Here is a 17,908-nt window from a genome sequence, read left to right on the forward strand (position 1 = left end):
CAGCGTGGAGTATCCAATACACAGCTCACTATGCCAGGCAAAGGAAGATTCCCTAACAGGAAGGGCTTCATGGTACCCACTCCCCGATTTGTGCCCATCTTTCTGAACATGCAACTTCGAAACATGGCTTTATGGCATTTTTGGCAACCTATCCTAAACCTGGCTTTTGTCTCCCTCTTCTTAGAAATCCTTGGTAAATCTTCATCATCTCCCTTCTCCCTCTTTGCTCTAAATGTCCCTTTTCTCTTAAAAGGCAATAATATGTATTAAAGAAAACTCCTTTTTTTTCTTTTTTTAAGAGAGGGGGTCTCACTATGTTGCACAGACTGGTCTCGAACTCCTGGGCTCAAGCTATCCTCTCATCTCAACCTCCCAGATATTTTTTAATTAAATAACTTTACAGAAGTATTATTTACAAAATTCAGCCATGTTAAGTGTGTAATTAAATGGTTTTTAGTAAATGTACCAAGCTGTGCAACCGTCACCATAATCTAACTTTAGAACATTTCCATCATCCCAATATGATCCCTCATACCCTTTTAAAAATTTTTTTTTATTTTTTAAAAATTTTGTGGGTACATAGTAGGTGTCTGTATTTATGGGGTGCATGAGATGTTTTGATATAGGGATGCAATGTGAAATAAGCACATCATGGAGACCTTATGCCCTTTTATAATTAGTTCCCACTCCCAGCCCCTGGCAACCACTAATCTACTTTCTGTCTCTAGATTTGCCTTTTCTGAATATTTCATATAAATGGAATCATATAATGTATGATGATTTGCATTTGGCTTCTTTCAGGATAATGTTTTAGAGGTTTGTCTATGTTGTAGCATGTGTCAATATTTCTTCCCTTTACGTTGCTGAATAGTATTCCAGTGTACAGGTATATCTATCAGATGTCATTTATCCATTCACCAGTTGATGGATATTTGGGTTGTTTTCACTTTTCAATTATGACTAATACTCTACGAACATTTGCATTAAAATCTTTAAGCAGACTTATTAAACCTCCTTTTTTCTTATTTTAAGAGACAGGGTCTTGCTCGTCACCCAGGCTGGAGTTGAGTGGCACCATCATAGCTCACTTTAACTTCAAATTCCTGGGCTCAAGCAATCCTTCCACCTCACCTCCCAAGTAGGTAGGACCACAGGTGTGCACCACCACCCTGGCTACTTTTTAATTTTATTGTAGAAACGGAGTCTCACTATGCTGTCCAGGCTGATCTCAGCTCCTGGACTCAAGTGATCCTCCTGCCTCAGCCTCCCAAAGCACTGGGATTATAGGCATGAGCCCCTCAGCCATAAACCTCTTATTCTTGATAATTAATAAAATCATATGTTTATATGTTTCTAGTTATAAATTCAAAAAGCAGCTGAGTAGAACTTCTTATAATCCAAATCCTTTGCACCTCAGAAAACCCCTCCTAAGCTAAATTAGCTTTTCTTACTCCTGTGAGGCTATTGATGACTCACTGGCACTTAATAGAAAGGAGGCTCCCCACTTACTATAAAAATGTTCCCAATTGTTGCTTTCAAAATAGAAAAGTGGCCAGGTATAGTGGCTTACACTTGTAATCTCAGCATCTTGGGAGGACGAGGAGGGAGTATCACTTGAGTCTAGGAGTTCAAGACCAGCCTGGGCAACACAGTGAAACCCCATTTCTACAAAAAAATAAGAAAAAAATTAGCTGGGTGTGGTGGCACGCACTTGTAGTCCCAGCTACTCTTGAGACTGAGGCGGGGGGATCAGTCCCAAGGAGGCTGTCCTGGGAGGTTGAAAGTTGAAGCTATGGTGGGCTGTGATTGTGCTGCTGCCTTTCAGCCTGGGTAACAGAACAAGACCCAGTCTCAAAAAAAGAAAAAAAAAAAAATGGGGAGGAAAAGAAAAATATAAGTTATCATCCGATTTAAGGGGCGTTGATTCCACACATCCCTGTGTCCAGACCTGTGTCGGGACTGAGGAAGCCAAATGATGAGACCTGGGCCCTTGAAGACCTTGCCATCAAGCAGGGAATAATAGCCAGAGAACTGTTCACATTTCACATGCTCAGCAGTCAGTAATGATGACAGGAGAGCTTGTCAGTTATTCTCTCCTCTCTGGCCTTTTGGATGAAAGAAAAATTATTTTTAAGAAACATCAAAACTTCTACCCATTTTTTTCACCAACTAGAAAAATTTCAGCTCATGCAAGGAAGTCAGTATTAGCCAGCGTTTCACGCCTTGCCTGTGGAGGGATCATGGGCACACACCTTTCCAAAGAACAGCAGCAGCCCTGGCCGCCCCAGGCCAGCTCAGCCCCCTGTCCTTGGTAGGACCTTCCTGGGCAGTCTTGGTTGGGATGTGTCCAGGGCCTACAAGCACACGACTTTTTTGCAGTGGCCTATGTGATTAGTCACTTGGTTTGTTACTCAGTTTTTCTTAGGTTGAACCCAGCATTTTACTCCCTGCCAGTTTTACTAGTCTCATGTCCATCTGCCTCTTGCTTATGGTATCCTTTTACATATTTTAAAGTACTTACCCTCTCTTTGTATCCTTTTACATATTTTAAAGTACTTACCCTCTCTTTCCATTTCCAAAGTCAGCTCTGCTAGTTGAGGAGTTCTTCTAGCAGACTCTGTTCCCTAAGTGGGGTCTCATCTATTTACAGTGTAGTACTTGGGATAAGACTGTTAACGTAGCTGAATCCTGGAGTGTTGTTTGTTTGAACAGCCACTTCACACCCTGTTGGCTCCTGTGAGGCTTATGGTTCACCAAAGACTCCAGATCTCTTGATTTCATAAGGTGGGTCTTCTCCATTCTGATTTGGAGTCATTTTGTTGTTGCTAAGTCATGTAATTACATTTAGACTTATTAAATTTATGTTACTGAGGGCTGTTTGGAGGGTTTTTTCATTTATTTTTTATTGTGGTAAAATACATATAACATTTACCATTTTACCACTTTTAAGTGTATAGTTCAGTTGCAGAAATACTTTCCCATTGTTGTACAACCATCATCACCATCCATCTCCAGAACTTTTTTAATCCTCCCAAACTGGAACTCCATACCAATTAAACAATAATTCTCTATTTCCCATCTTCCCAGCTGCTGGCAACCTTCTGTCTCTACTTTTTGTCTCTGCCTCACCCTAGGTACCACATATGAGTAGAATCACACAGTATTCACCTTTTTGTGACTGGCTTATTTTACTTAGCATGATGTCTTCAGGGTTCATCCATGTTGCAGCATGTGTAAGAATTTCCTCCCTTTTAAGGCTGAATAATACTCCACTGTATGTATATAATAATACTCCATTGTATGTATAGACCACATCTTGCTTATCCATCCATCAGTACACACCTGGGTTTCTTTGCCTTTTGACTGTTGTGAATAATGCTGCTATAAACATGAGTGTACAAATATCTCTTCGAGTCTCATTGATCATACTGGTTTTAACTGCCCGTTTTGTGTTATTGGTTTATAATTATCTATAAATCACATAATGTCAATCTCTTTATCCAAATCCCTTCTTGATAACAATGTTACATTTCCTATTGATTGGAAGATATCATTTTGCACAAAATGGTCATTTCCTGCATCCCTAGTATTTTAAAAAAGACTTATGCCATCGTCTTCACAGCTAGACTCTGGGAACAGACTGCTTTCCTACTTAGTCTGAGTTTGTCATAGTTCTTTTGGCTAAGATCTAACTTGGGGATGGATGGGAGGTGAATAATAACCAACCTCTAGGCTGGGTCAAAGCAGGAGGTTTGGGGGGGTTTCAAGTTTTGTTTGTTTGTTTTTGCCTATTTGAAGGTCACTAAGACTACACAGAAACTATCAGGCACCTTAAAGAAGGCAACTGAGTCTCGGAGTAACCCAATTAGGACTGAATTCATTTACTCCGCAATTATTTATTGAGCTCTTACTTGTGAAAAGCACAGTGTTTTTGGAAAACAGAAGATGAATAAAACACGTTCCCTGCTTTCAAGATGTTTACAGTACAAAATATTAAAGGAACTTCCTATTATAACCCAGAGCTCTTTAGGCAAGGCTTCCACTCATAACTGTAAAAACATATCTCCTTAAGGAGGATTATAAAATACATCAAAAAGCAAAGTGTGCTTTTATATTTATATTATATTTTGTTATAGATGGATTCAAGTAAGGATTTGGAGACAGACTGAAAAATCTCTCCATGAAAGCTTTAGAGGTGTTTGGCTTTTGCTTTACTTTGGCTAATATGAGAGCACCAGGAAAACAGAAAGTACTCTTGCTCTTGACAGTATGAAATTCTTATTATTTTTAGAGAATAGTGACTGCATTTATGAAATTCTTTGTCAGAGCAATTTAGTTAATAGATATGTAAATGACTACTTATTTCATTGTGTAGGTGGATCGCTCCATGTACACTTTCTGAGGAAGAATATAAGTGCTAAAAACTATTAACATTGCAAATGGAAAGAAGCAAAAGTTAAGGCTAGAATGCCATTCCCTCGCTGTATTAGATATTAGGAATGGGACAGAAAGTCCATCTTGTCAAGATTTGTTCGGTTTATGGGGTGGGATTTCTTATTTATGTCCGACTCTTGGACTGTTTTTTTGTTTTTTTGGATATATGGAAACTAATATGAATTAGGGTGCAAGGGTATTTCTTGTTGATTTTCAAGCACGAAAGTTCATTACAAACCCAGCTGGGAAGGGGTTGGGGGAGGTGCTGAAAGTTAAAACCACAGCAGTAAATTTTCAATACAAGAGAAAACCTCCTTAAAAATCACCTAGGGGCTCTTTTAAACCTTTATTGTTTTTTTCAGCATAAAAGCAACTTCAGAGGAGGCTGGAGATTTCAAAGCTCTCTGGCTCTAACTGCCTCCTGGGAACAGTGTGGAAGCTTCCCTAATCATAGAGGAGTTAATGCAGGCCTCCTCTGGGGGAAGAAGTCTCTAATGGGAGGAAATAAATGGGCCCTTGCCTTGCAGATGGTCCCAGCCCTCCCCTCACTGGAATTCTTCTGGCTCTGTGAGCTAGCCTCATCTTCAGTTGTGCTTTTTTTTTTTTTTTTTTTTTTTTTTTTGAGACAGTCTCACTCTGTCACCCAGGCTGTGGTGCAGTGGCGTACTGCAGCCTCCACCTCCCGGGTTCAAGCAATTCTCCTGCCTGAGCCTCCTGAGTAACTGGGATTACAGGCACATGCCACCACACTTGGCTAATTTTTTGTATTTTTAGTAGAAACAGGGTGTCGCCATGTTGGCCAGGCTGGTCTCAAACTTCTGACCTCATGTGATCCACCCACCTCAGCCTCCCAAAGTGCTGGGATTACAAGCGTGAGCCATTGCACCCAGCCCAGTTGTGCTTTAATCCTTACATTCCCCTTTTCTGAAATTGTCTTGAGTTCGCAGCTGTCACGCAAATCAAGAAAAATTCTTGGTAATGGATCCCAAGCTCTCCACCACTTTGCCCTCCCACCTTCCTTACCTAACTGCTGTTGGCTCCCACTGACATCAGTCCACATTCTCCGCATGAGGCTGGCAAACCTGCAAAACTCCCACCTCTCGTGTTTGTTACCCTGCCCTGCTGCTCTCGCTCCTGGTGACTGAGGCCCTTCGCACTTGGCCCTCATCTCTGGAATGTACACAGCTGTCATCCTAGGCCCCAGCTCCTTTACACACAAGCTCTTTCTGCTGTACAGGGGCCCTGAGGATAGAGACCAGCAGCTGTGCCGACTCACTCCCTGGCTCTGCCGGGTGCTGCACACTGTCTTCATTAACGTTATCTGTGTGGTTTTTTTCTTTTGTTTTCCTCTTCCTTCAGGTACAGAGTGAAGACAGTGTCCTCCTGTTTGTTATTGCCTGGACGATCACGGAAATCATCCGTTACTCCTTTTATACATTCAGTCTGTTAAACCATCTGCCTTACCTCATCAAATGGGCCAGGTAAAAAAGCACATGGAATGAAGGCTCACTTTTGAAATGGTCTGTCATTGCATTTACCTTTTATTGCCTAAATATTGCCTCCAAGTTTCTAAAAATAAAATTGATACAGGGGTTGGGTAGAAATCTTGTCTGTAGATTTCATCAGAATAGGACTCTGTACTTAACTTTGACTAACGGAAATACTGTTTTAAGGTTTTTATATTTTACTTAAATTATTTTAATTGGACTCAGTTCTTTTCAATTAAATTATACAGTATTTTCTTTTTTAAAAAAATTTCATCACTGGCCGGGCGCGGTGGCTCAAGCCTGTAATCCCAGCACTTTGGGAGGCCGAGACGGGTGGATCACGAGGTCAGGAGATCGAGACCATCCTGGCTAACACGGTGAAACCCCATCTCTACTAAAAAATACAAAAAAAATTAGCCGGGCACGGTGGTGGGCACCTGTAGTCCCAGCTTCTCGGGAGGCTGAGGCAGGAGAATGGCGTAAACCCGGGAGGCGGAGCTTGCAGTGAGCTGAGATCCGGCCACTGCACTCCAGCCTGGGCGACAGAGCAAGACTCCATCTCAAAAAAAAAAAAAAAAATTTCATCACCAAGTAGCAATCAATAGAGATTTGCTGTAACATCCCTTTTTTGTCCATATCATCACATTTTACTGATGAGCTTCTGCCATTGTGATGGGTGTTTTTGAACCGAGTCCTATTCTCCTAGTCTCAATTTTGCCAAGAAGCTGTGACTCTTAAATTAATTTTTAGGTAATAACAAGCATTACATGGCAGTTTTAGTGTATCGCTATTATTTTGCTTTGTTTTTACAAGTAATGATGACTTTGGTAAAAGGCTAGTAGTTCATCTGCTTACCTTAATGAGTCCATGAGACAGTTGTAGGCAGTTTCCTGAGCTGGGAAAGACTTTGAGGGAGAGTGACAAAGCACAAGGATCCAGTTGTCCCTGGAGCTGAAACGTCTTATTTGGTGGAAGGAAAGCAGTGGTTCCTAGACTATTTATGAGTTCAGTAATTAAATTAGGGACATAATCCGATTGTTTCCAACATTTCGAGTATGGGAACTCCTTCGTTATTTTTATTGTTTTTCTCATTTGCAATGAACATTTTTATTAGGAAAGGGGAAGAATGGGAAACAGAGCAGTTACTAACCAACCTGGACAGCCACTGTGAAAGCTGTTTACCCTGATTGTTAGGGAAGTCTGTTGACCAAGCCCTGATTTTACTGTTGGAGAAAGATTCTTTCGTTCACTGTTCTCCACGGCCTCTGAAAGATTTTTTTCCACCATCCTACTTAGTGTGGCTAAAATTGGCAGTGGGGAATATGTCTTCCCTTCCACTTCAGAGATCTTCAACACAATTCCTATACACAGAAGTTTGTAGTCTGTTGCACATTGTGAGCCACAAACAGCCAAAGGCTGTTGAAAGTCTGAGCTGATGATTCCTTTAGCAATACTTACAGCGGCTTACAGTTCCATAGGGCAGTGACTGCTCTCTGAATTCTTTGAGGAATGTGGAGAACTCATTTTTAAAGAGAGAAAAATTATGCAAATTCCCCTCCCATGTGACGATAATCGTAATTGTGGGGTGTTTTGATTGGAAAATTACATAGTAACCAAAAGCTATTATGAATTTTAAATTTTTTTAATTGCATATATTTAATTTTTCACAATAGCACGTACAAACATTTGAAAAATAGTAGCAGTATACAGATGTTTGTGCTATTTTTGTTGTTGTTCAGTCTTTGCGTGTGGTGTGGAATTCCTAGACCACATGTTCCAACACCTCTGCCACCACCACCCCAACCCCATCCCAAGACCCACAGGGCAGGACCCTTCAATATAAACCATGACTCAGTTCCCCTACTTTACCAGCATTTGGCATCACTTTAGTTATTTTAGAGCATAATTTTGAAGAGTTGTTTATTTCATCAGACCAAATTTTGAGGCTGCCTGAACAGACTTTATTTTGTCGTTAGACCATTTGGAAACATATACCTGCTGTAGGCTGGTTTCAAAAACTGGCTTGTAAAACCTGAATCTGAATAGCAGGTAAACAGGAAAATGTATAAACAATCATTTTCTAAAAGACCAGGACTGATTAGAAGGGTGGGAAGTGCAGCTTCCTCCTAAAGCTGACTTTGAGCCTCAGTAATGAATATTTTGTTTTGCTTTAGGTACACACTTTTCATTGTGCTGTACCCAATGGGAGTGTCAGGAGAACTGCTCACAATATACGCAGCTCTGCCCTTTGTCAGACAAGCTGGCCTGTATTCCATCAGTTTACCCAACAAATACAATTTCTCTTTTGACTACCATGCATTCCTGATTCTAATAATGATCTCCTACATTCCAAGTAAGTAAACAGTTATGCATATATTTAATTATGTTTTAAAATTTGGCTCTACAATAACTAGAGTTAAATATCTTTGACTGTTTTTGCACTATATCCAAGTAAATGTACATCTCATTTATTGGGAATTCTTCTTGGTTTTTTTGAATGCTGACTCTCAAAGGGAATTTTTTCCAGTAGTAATTGAATAAAGATGAACCCTTCTCAATACAGTTGCCAAAATGCAGCCCTTCTCAGCATGTGGGTTTGAAACTGAGTACCAGGCTAGGTTAAGTATATATTGGGGAAAGTACTGAATGGAAAACAAAAAAGCCATTAAAGGCCTTACCTTGATTGTAGTTTTCTCTCTCTTAAGAACTGCTTGTTATGGTATTTGAAAAACATGGTAAAAACACTTTTGCATTGGTTACTATATTGAAATAGACATTTAACTTCATTTTGAATTGATTGATAGTTAACTAGAAACATAACAAAATAATAATAGATTTATTTTTTTCCACATTTTTCATTTTCTTGTTGAGCACTGATTGGGACACAGTGTTCTCTTCAAGATGGTTTTTAATTATTTTAATAGTACTGCTGAAGATTTAAGTATATGGATAATCAAATGTGCCTATCAGTGTATTCAGTGACAGAGAAAAAGACACGTTTGATGTCTCTGTGAAGTGAGCCCTACTTTCTGAGGATGAAGAGTTTAGTCCTATGCTGGAATTCTGATGTTCAATTATAAATCCTATGATTGATTTCTACATACCAAAAGATCTTCTTATAACCAAGGACATACAATGTTAGTGGTTCTTCCATTTAGCTATTTCTATAACCATTGTAACTCTGAATCTTATTTTAATCTAGAAAAGATGCTATATTCTTCCCTAAACCCCAGGTTAAATTCAGACAGGGTTGGACTTCTCTTCATTCCACGGCATCACCAGAATGAATCATCCTAACAAAGTGACATGCTTGTGTCCCTCTGTGGAAAATTGCATTTCATGCTTTGTGAGAAAAAAACTACATCTAGATTTCATGTGAGTGTTTATCTTGCAGAAATTCTTGGATACAGTTCTGCTTCATGATTCATTTTCCACTCTTTATTCATGATCGAGTCCTCCTCTCTAGTGCTGGAATCATAGCAACCAGAGGCCATCTCTCTTCAAATATAAAAAGTAGTTGATTTTCCAACAGACGATAAATGTGAAATCATCTAAATGTTTAAGTAATAAAAATTAACTAATCGTTTTTCACCTTTCTAATTTTGTTTTTTTTAAGAGTTTCATTTTCCAGTCTCTAGAGCAGCAGTTCACAGTTGCAGTTTTACCACACTCAGAGTAACTAACACATATTATCCCAGTGGGCACCACAGGCTTTATTTGAATTCATCATGGTCAAATGAATAGGAGACATGTACCATACTGGGTGACTGGGAGAGGGGCAGGGAGGTTTTTATGAAATCAGATCCATAACAAGCTGCTTCCACATTGACAAAAATCTAGGAGTTCCTACCTGAGAGTTCCTGCAAGACTTCCAGCCTCTCTAGGAAGCAGGGCTTCCTTCCAGGAACTACTCCCCAGGGCAGCCTCCATCTGTCTGCATGTTTGTCTCTTTGTGTTCTGGTAGCCAACCAGTGCTGAGCTTTGCCTCTTCCTTCTGAGCTCTTGGTGTAGTGACAGTGCCTGGGTACCACATGCGGCCTCCATGACGATAGCATTCCTGAGGGAAACCCACTGCTGTGAGCTTTTCATCTTGGTCTTGAAAGAGATAGAGGAAAGAGAAGACACTGACCCCAGAGCCAGTTGTCTTCTAGAGCAGCAGTCCCCACAACCTTTTTGGCACCAGGGACCAGTTTCATGGAAGACAGTTTTTCCCTGGGCGGTGCAGGGGATGGTTTCAGGATGAAACTGTTCTACCTTAGATCATCAGGCATTAGATTCTCATAAGAAACATATAACCTAGATCCCTTGAATGTACAGTTTACAACAGGGTTCACACTTCTGTGAGAATCCAAAGCCACAGCCGGTCTGACAGGAGGCAGAGCTCAGGCAGTAATGCTCATTTGCCCACCACTCACCTCCCGCTGTGCAGCTCGGTTCCAACAGGTAGGGGTTGGGTACCCCTGTTTTAGAGAGTAGGAAAGGACTCTCCTCCCAACAGAAGTCTGCTTTCTTTACCTTAAGTAATTCCCCCTTGCAGTCCCAGCCTCCTTTTGGTAAGAGAACTTGGCTCAGTTAAAGTCTAACATAATTTCTTTTTCTAAGGCAGCTTACCTCTTGTAAACCAGGGAAAAGGGTGGATCTCAAATAATGATTAAAAGATTCCCTGCAAACCTCGGACTCCTCCCCCAGGTTCAAGATGGCACACAGACCACCTCTCCTGATGCGAGTCACCTGGTGCCTGCTGGCCTCACTGTGCTCTGGCCTGAGCCAGCAGCTCTGGATGTCCTCAGGGGTTCAGGTTGTTACTGTTGAGGCCAGAGTGTACAGTTCATTCTGGCCAGCTGCACGTTTCCAACTTTCCAAAGCTTTATATTTATCAGAAGAAAATGCAGAATTAGGAGGTTGCTGTTAACATGCAGTCTCCTTTAACAAATTTGGTTTTCTTTCTACAAGGTAGTGTTCTTTTAATCTTTAATGGCAAGTTGATGATACACATGTATTATATAAAGTAACACCTCCTTTTCATGGGCCTCATCCATTGTTGCGTTGTTGCACACATAGCCTAAATTGTGGCTCATGAGACTTGGCCCCAGGAGTTTCCTCATATTGGGGTGCCTTGGCCAGGTGCTCCTGTCCTATTCTGCTGTAGTTGCAATATATACAGGATTAGTACAACACAGTCCCTGCAGGACTCAGTAGATGTCTACGGCCTGTTTACATTCCACCCCCAAATTGGTGAAAATTGGTTATGGGGGAGGGAGCCAAAAAAGGGCAAGATACATTGATGAGGGGTGAGGACCTGGAGAAGCTGGCACTTTCCGGGTTGTCAGTAACCATAACCTTCCTTGGTTGTTACCTTCCTTGGTTGCTGGATGAGAAATTAGTCAGAGGGTTAGAGAGGACCTCAAGTTCATATGCTTTTTAGAGCACCTCTGATTTTTAGAGCAACCAAGGAGACTTGGCCCAGGCAGAGAGCGTATCTGGTGCTCTCGCCCTCCACAGTTCTCTCCCCAGAGGGGAAGAGAGCCCCAAGAGGGCTGGCCATCTTCTTAAAGAAAGGAGGGCCCAGCAGCACCCACACCCCGCTGACCCCCCACACACAGGGACCGACACACACACGTGCCCAGCAGTGTCCCCATTCTGTGTCCCCTGAACTGGGAGAACAGAAGGTGGAATTCTCAATAGCCTGTTCTCAGGTTGAGGGGTTTTTTCAGTGCTATTATTTCTCAGTGTAGCTCATGTTGTTAAAAGTAGCAGCCATGCATCTGGAAAGCTTTCAGTGTCATGGTCGGGTTCAGTCTGAACATGTAGGTGATTCAGATGGAGACAGAATCACAGTTTTGGTCAGCCAGAAGGCCACTGCCTGAACTGTGGAGAATAGGCCAGGCACCCTAGGCCCTTGGCCTCCCATCCACATTCCTTTCTCTGGGTACTGAGGAATCTCTGGGAGATGTAAAGGAGTGAAAGCACCATCATCTGACCCCTCTGGTAGGTGGCAGGCCCTGCCCATGGAAATGAAGGTCTGCATGGCCATCTCCTTCCTTGAACTGCCACCAAGGGCTTAATGCATAACTTCCAAGTCATTATTCTCCCCCGGGCCATCTGAGCCAGCTGTGAGGCTGCAGCTGCCGGTTGTGTGAACACAAATGCAACCAGTGGAAGGTTTTGAGCATGCCCAGCTCACAGTTTCCCTTCGCTACAGAAAATCTATAGAAATGGGACTGGCCCCACATTTTTAAATGATTACAATTAACATTCCTTATGGTTTAATTATATCTTGACTTCCAGTTTTTAGATTATAGAGCTTGTCAGATTTTCTGGCTTTCATGCCAAAATAGTTCTCTGCCTGTTGAATTACATGTTTAAGTGAGGTCTTTCCTGTGAACAGCGTCCTGCCTGGCAGTAGCAATGGCGTGGACGGCAGCCCTGTTCCACATGCTGCCTCCTCTGCAGGTTGGCAGATCTTTGTCACACATGCACTGGTGTCCTGGCGTGCTTTGGGAGGATCATTTGAAATTTGGCCAGCTTGGAACCCATTTAAAAAGGAAGAAACTTGTCAGGAGAGAGTTGGGAGTAGTAGAAATTATCTTCCAAAAATATGCGTCTGAAAAAGAGAGACTGGGCTGGGCTTGGTAGCTCATGCCTATAGTCTTAGCACTTTGGGAGGCTGAGGTGGGCACACCCCTTGACCCCAGGGGTTCCAGACAAGCCTGGGCAACATAGGGAGATCCCATCTCTACAAAAAATGCAAAATTAGTCAGATGTGAAGTGGTCTGCACCTGTAGTCCCAGCTACTCAGGAGGCTGAGCCGGGAGGATTGACTGAACCCAGGAGGTCCAGGCCATGAGCCAAGATCACAGCACTGCACACCAGCCTGGGTGACAAAGCAAGACCCTGTCTAAAAAAGTAATATCAATAAAATAAAGATTGGAGCTGTTGGAGAGATGAGGAGAGGAAGGGTATTGTACAACAAAGAGCATTTCACCTGGAGTTGTTTACACACAGTAACCTTGTGAAGTCTGGGTGGCTGAAACTGGTATTTCCTAGAGGGACACTATAGGCATTTTGGGTGGGATACTTCTTAGTAGTGGGTACTGTCATACATTGTGGCATGTTTTAGCATCCCTGGTCTCATATGCCAACTGCCAGTACCCTTTCCCTTTCTCCCTTATTTCCAAATAGTCAAACTATCGAAATAGTTCCAAATAGTTCTGAGGGAGGCAGTACCACCCCATTCATTTGAGAACCAGTGCTTTTTGAAGTATTCTGTGAAATGACCAAGAACAGAAGAATCCCCAGTGCCTAAGACACTGGCTTGCATTTCATAAGGCCTTTTTTTTTTTTTTTTTTTAACATCCAAACCTGGCTTAGTTGTGTTCAAAGCAAATGTGGCATTCCTCCTCCTCCTCCTCAAGTCTTTACCCAAAACTACTTCCCAAGAGAGGTTGTTCTTCCCAAAGAACCACCTGTCCTGGGACCAGATGGGGCTAGGCTGAGGGTCAGGAGCCAAGAGCCTGGTCCCAATTATGTCTGGGACTTACTATGAGACCCCAGGCAAGTTGCTCACCCTCTCTGGAGCTCAAATTCCTCCTCTTTGAAATAGGAATAATAACTTCATCACTAGAATTCTTCACCTGGTTGTTGTGAAGTTAGTCAGAATAAATGTGGAGATAATACATGAAAGAATATTATTTGGCTGCTGTGTGGCATCGAGATAGCTCATGATAGTGACAATAGTGTCTGTCACTGTATTCCACACCACTTTTTCCCTCAGCTAAAGCAGGAAAAGAAAGATGGTAAGTCTCTCTGTGTTTTTTCTCCCTTTCCCCAAGCCCACTTTGTTACCTTCCTTGGTTGCTGGATGAGAAATTAGTCAGAGGGTTAGAGAGGACCTCAAGTTCATATGCTTTAAATAGAGCATGGAATTTTAAACCATCCTCTTAACCAACTTTTCTTTTCTTTTCAGTTTTTCCCCAGTTGTATTTCCACATGATACACCAGAGAAGAAAGATCCTTTCTCATACTGAAGAGCACAAGAAATTTGAATAGTTCCTGCTTTCTGCACCTCCCACCAAAACAAACTTTTCAATGATCAAAAAATGCTGCAGACTTTTTGAGTTTCCAATACGTTTCACAGAAAATAAGTAAGAACTATTTTTAAAATATTCAAACAAAACTAAAACAAAAATCCAGTGTCACGTGGGCCTGAGATTTTATTTTAGAAAAAGATTGTTACATAAAACACCCTGGCCAGTTCATCTCAGCATGCTCTTTCAACCAGAAGTTCCTAATATTTATGATGGCACTAGAAAGGGATTTGACATTTTATGTCCTTCTGTGTCCTTCATGTATCTGATCAGTAAAGACCTGTAACACTAAGTACTTGAGAGTTACAGTCTGAATAATGAAGTCGTACCAACCGAATAGCCCAGCTTGCAGTATAGTTATGTTTCAGTCTGCAGTGTGTTTAGCATTCCCTTGTCAAAGTGCTTGACTGCATGCTGGAAATTATTTGTATTTTTGAAGCGGCAAACTCTGTTCTCTGGAATGCTCTGAAGTTATGGCTGGGACCTATCCCCTCGTATCTAATGAATGAATTATAAAATGTATATGCCTATGAAGCTTCGGGGTAGTGCCTATAATCAGAAAACAACTTAGAACCCTTTTGTTTGTTTTAAATTGAGTCATTACTGCCTGCCACTAAGAAACGTGCTTGAATCTAATAAGTATGTGTATACCGTAAAGAATATATCTTATCTGGAGCTCAGCCTCAATCATATCTTAACAAAATGACAGGTCTCAGAAAGGGGGAGCTCAATAGCTCATAAGCGACAAGTCCTTTTCACAGCACTGTTCTCAGAACACCTCTGAGTAACGTGTTTGCCAGTAGCTGTTCTCACTGATGCACTGATGACCCTGAAGAAGGTGATCCAGCCACGTAGGAATGGAGGCTCTGTTACTGAAAGCACATGGAACGTGTTGCTTTAGAAAGGTAGTCAGAAAACATTCAGGAATAGGTTTATACACCATTATTGTTTTATTTTTTAATTTTCATTTGCTCTTCTGTTTGGATACTTTTGCTAATTAAGGTCCTATGTTAATTTCCACCAAGCTATAAGTCCATAGGCAGTAAAACATTCCACTTGGGCCATCATGAGCTAAAAGCAGTATCATCTCCGCATGTTGGAGCAGCCAAGAAATAGTTTGGTCCTACCGACATTATCTCATCCATGTCACATCCTCATATGATTTAATTGCTCAACCATGCGTTTAAAACTCCTCAAAAAAGGGCTGGTATTGCAACTGTAGGTAAACTGAAAAAAAAAATAAGAAAGAAAGAGTTGGATGAAAATGTGAAAGCCCGAGTTTAGATGTCCATTAAGTATTAAATAGCACAGTATCTTTATGGAGCCTTTTTTCCTCCCCCACCCCCTGCAGCTTTTTTTTTTTTTTTGGGGGGGGGGTTGATGTTGAACTTTAAGACTTTAAAAGTTTAGCTTATTGAGTAGTTGTCATTTAAAGTATAATTGCGAATATCAGAAAACTCATACTGGAAAACTAAATTTTTTTTTTTCTCTTTTGAGACGGAGTCTCACTCTGTTGCCCAGGCTGGAGTGCAGTGGCGTGATCTCGGCTCACTGCAAGCTCCACCTCCCGGGTTCACGCCATTCTCCTGCCTCAGCCTCCCGAGTAGCTGGGACTACAGGTGTGTGCCACCACACCCGTCTAATTTTTTTTTGTATTTTTAGTAGAGACGGGGTTTCACCGTGTTAGCCAGGATGGTCTCGATCTCCTGACCTCATGATCTGCCCGCCTCGGCCTCCCAAAGTGCTGGGATTACAGGCGTGAGCCATTGTGCCCGGCCCCTGGAAAACTAAATTTTTAAGTGCTTATTTTTATAGAAGTTTGAAAATTTAATGCAGGCAGGTGTGTAATAAATTATTTTTGAATTGAACTTTAAAATTCTGCTTCTTAAAGTCAGCACTCAACTTGGGCGTGTTGAGATTAGAATCTATTCTTGTATTTGATAGACAAAATATGTGGGAAAGATTTTTTCATGCCTTTTCTCTCGTTTTATTCTTCCATAATGTATTTCTACTATAAAATAGAATCAACTTGGGTTATATTTGTCATACTACTTTATTCTGTTAGATTTTTTCAGTTGTTTTTGGGAAAATTCTAGAAGTCCGGATGAAAAATGCAGCTTTTCCAGGGTTGCTGGACTGGGGGTTTTATTTGGGCCGCTTTATTATAATTTGTCACTACTTATGAAAAACATTCTGTTGCAAACAGTGCTGTTGCATTGAATTGAACTTTGGCAATGAGAACACAGCACACAGCTCCCTTTTCAAAAAGGGTCTCAACCCCAGTGTGTATTTTTGTACATCAACATTTAGAATACTTATGGCAGATAAGTAAGGCATGTCACTGTGTCCTTCAATAACCTCTCTAACTGGTTTCTTTATCCCTAACATGAATTCATTTCTCCTTTGAAGTCATTTATTCTTTTATAAATTGAGAACAACCACACCACCAAATGTCACACCTTCTTAATAAAGTGTGAACAAGGAATGTCATGTTTTTGTGGGTATTTTGTCAGACTTAGCGGTTTCATTTCAGGGCATAGTCAAAGGCATCATCTTCCCAACTACCCACTTGATTGTGTGTTTCAGATCCCCTCCGTGGGGGCCTTCTTCTGACAGAGAGAATTCTTTGAGGTCCGCAGTAGTGCTTTTGTCGGCAAAGACTGCTAATCTGCATCTTGCTGCGTTATGTTTACTGAGGTTGGGCTCATTCATTTAACATGTACCAACCGTTACCTAGAGGCACCATGGAGAGTTAGTCATGGAATAAAGTACTGGCCTTACAGATGAAAAACTGTCTCCAGAGCAGACTTCTGACAGGAAAGGTTTAGGTGCTGGAGAGTTGAAGAGGTATAAGAAGAGATCATGCCCTCATTTTTCACTTATTTTTTTGGTTATTCATTTATAATAAAAGGTTGGCATTGATGTGGTCCAGCCTGCAAATTACTTGCAGTTCTGAGTTTCAGATAAAACATTAAATTCAATACATACTGCTCCTTTGAAATTTGGGTAAAAAATTATACAACCGTATATATAGTCATTTTTGTATTTTTTCTATGTTGTGAAAACCAAAATTGTAATTTTATAAGTCTTTGATTCACTAAAATTATATAATTTAAATGTATTTTTTGTATATTTAGAAATAAGGAGTCCAGAGACTATGCTTAACTTTCTATGCATGCATTTGAAAGCTGTTTTTACCTGATAATGTTAATGTGGTAATAAGTTGTATTCATAAAATACTGATCTGTGTTGCATTTCAAAATAAACTGATGTGTGCTCTGCCTGGATTTGAAATACCTACCAGTGAGTGCAATGATTTTTCATAGTCAGTAGGCCCGAATGTGGTGTTTCAGGAATATGGGAGAATTTCAGTTCAATTACGGACTCCAGCTCTTTAACAATTTTAAAATCTAATTCTGCTATTCATAATGGTTCTGCACTTACAGGAAAGACAGACTATATTAAGAGGTTTCCAAAAAGTCCTTCCCTGCCAGTCAGTCTTCAGGCTAAGCCAGTCTGCAAGCTGGCTGCAGAGGGACAAGGGGTTCCTCATGCAAGTGACCAGAGAATCTGAGATATTAACAGCACAGGGTTCAGGACCCTTGTCTTATAACAAGCTGGGGTTTTGTTAGTGTACCTTTTCTTTTTTTGTTTTGAGACAGAGTTTCGCTGCTGTTGCCCAGGCTAGAGTGCAAAGGCACAATCTCGGCTCACTGCAACCTCCACCTCCCAGGTTCAAACGATGTTTCTTCCTCAGCCTCCCAAGTAGCTGGGATTACAGGCGCCCACCACCACACCCGGCTAATTTTTTGTATTTTTAGTAGAGACAGGGTTTCACCATGTTGACCATGCTGGTTTCAAACTCATGACCTCAGGTGGTCCACCCACCTCAGCCTCCCA

General features: G+C 41.3%; 1 protein-coding gene across 4 annotated transcripts in view; it reads left to right on the top strand.

Moving 5' to 3' along the window:
• The window catches only part of HACD2 (3-hydroxyacyl-CoA dehydratase 2), a 97,383-nt gene extending 80,081 nt beyond the window's left edge, over positions 1-17,302 (top strand). For 2 of the 4 annotated variants that reach the window (XM_005547963.4, XM_045385525.2), the window contains exons 5-7: positions 5,794-5,915; positions 8,096-8,274; positions 13,888-17,302. In XM_005547963.4, coding sequence (XP_005548020.1) covers positions 5,794-5,915; positions 8,096-8,274; positions 13,888-13,970 — 384 coding nt within the window. In that variant the 3' untranslated portion in view covers positions 13,971-17,302. Of the gene's footprint in view, positions 1-5,793; positions 5,916-8,095; positions 8,275-9,154; positions 9,297-13,887 lie in introns of all 4 variants that reach the window. The other 2 variants (XR_006696005.2, XM_074033288.1) reach the window with 2 other exon arrangements.
• Positions 17,303-17,908: the final 606 nt, after the last annotated feature.

Source organism: Macaca fascicularis, chromosome 2, assembly GCF_037993035.2.
Source record: "Macaca fascicularis isolate 582-1 chromosome 2, T2T-MFA8v1.1".
Classification (NCBI taxonomy): Eukaryota; Metazoa; Chordata; class Mammalia; order Primates; family Cercopithecidae; genus Macaca; species Macaca fascicularis.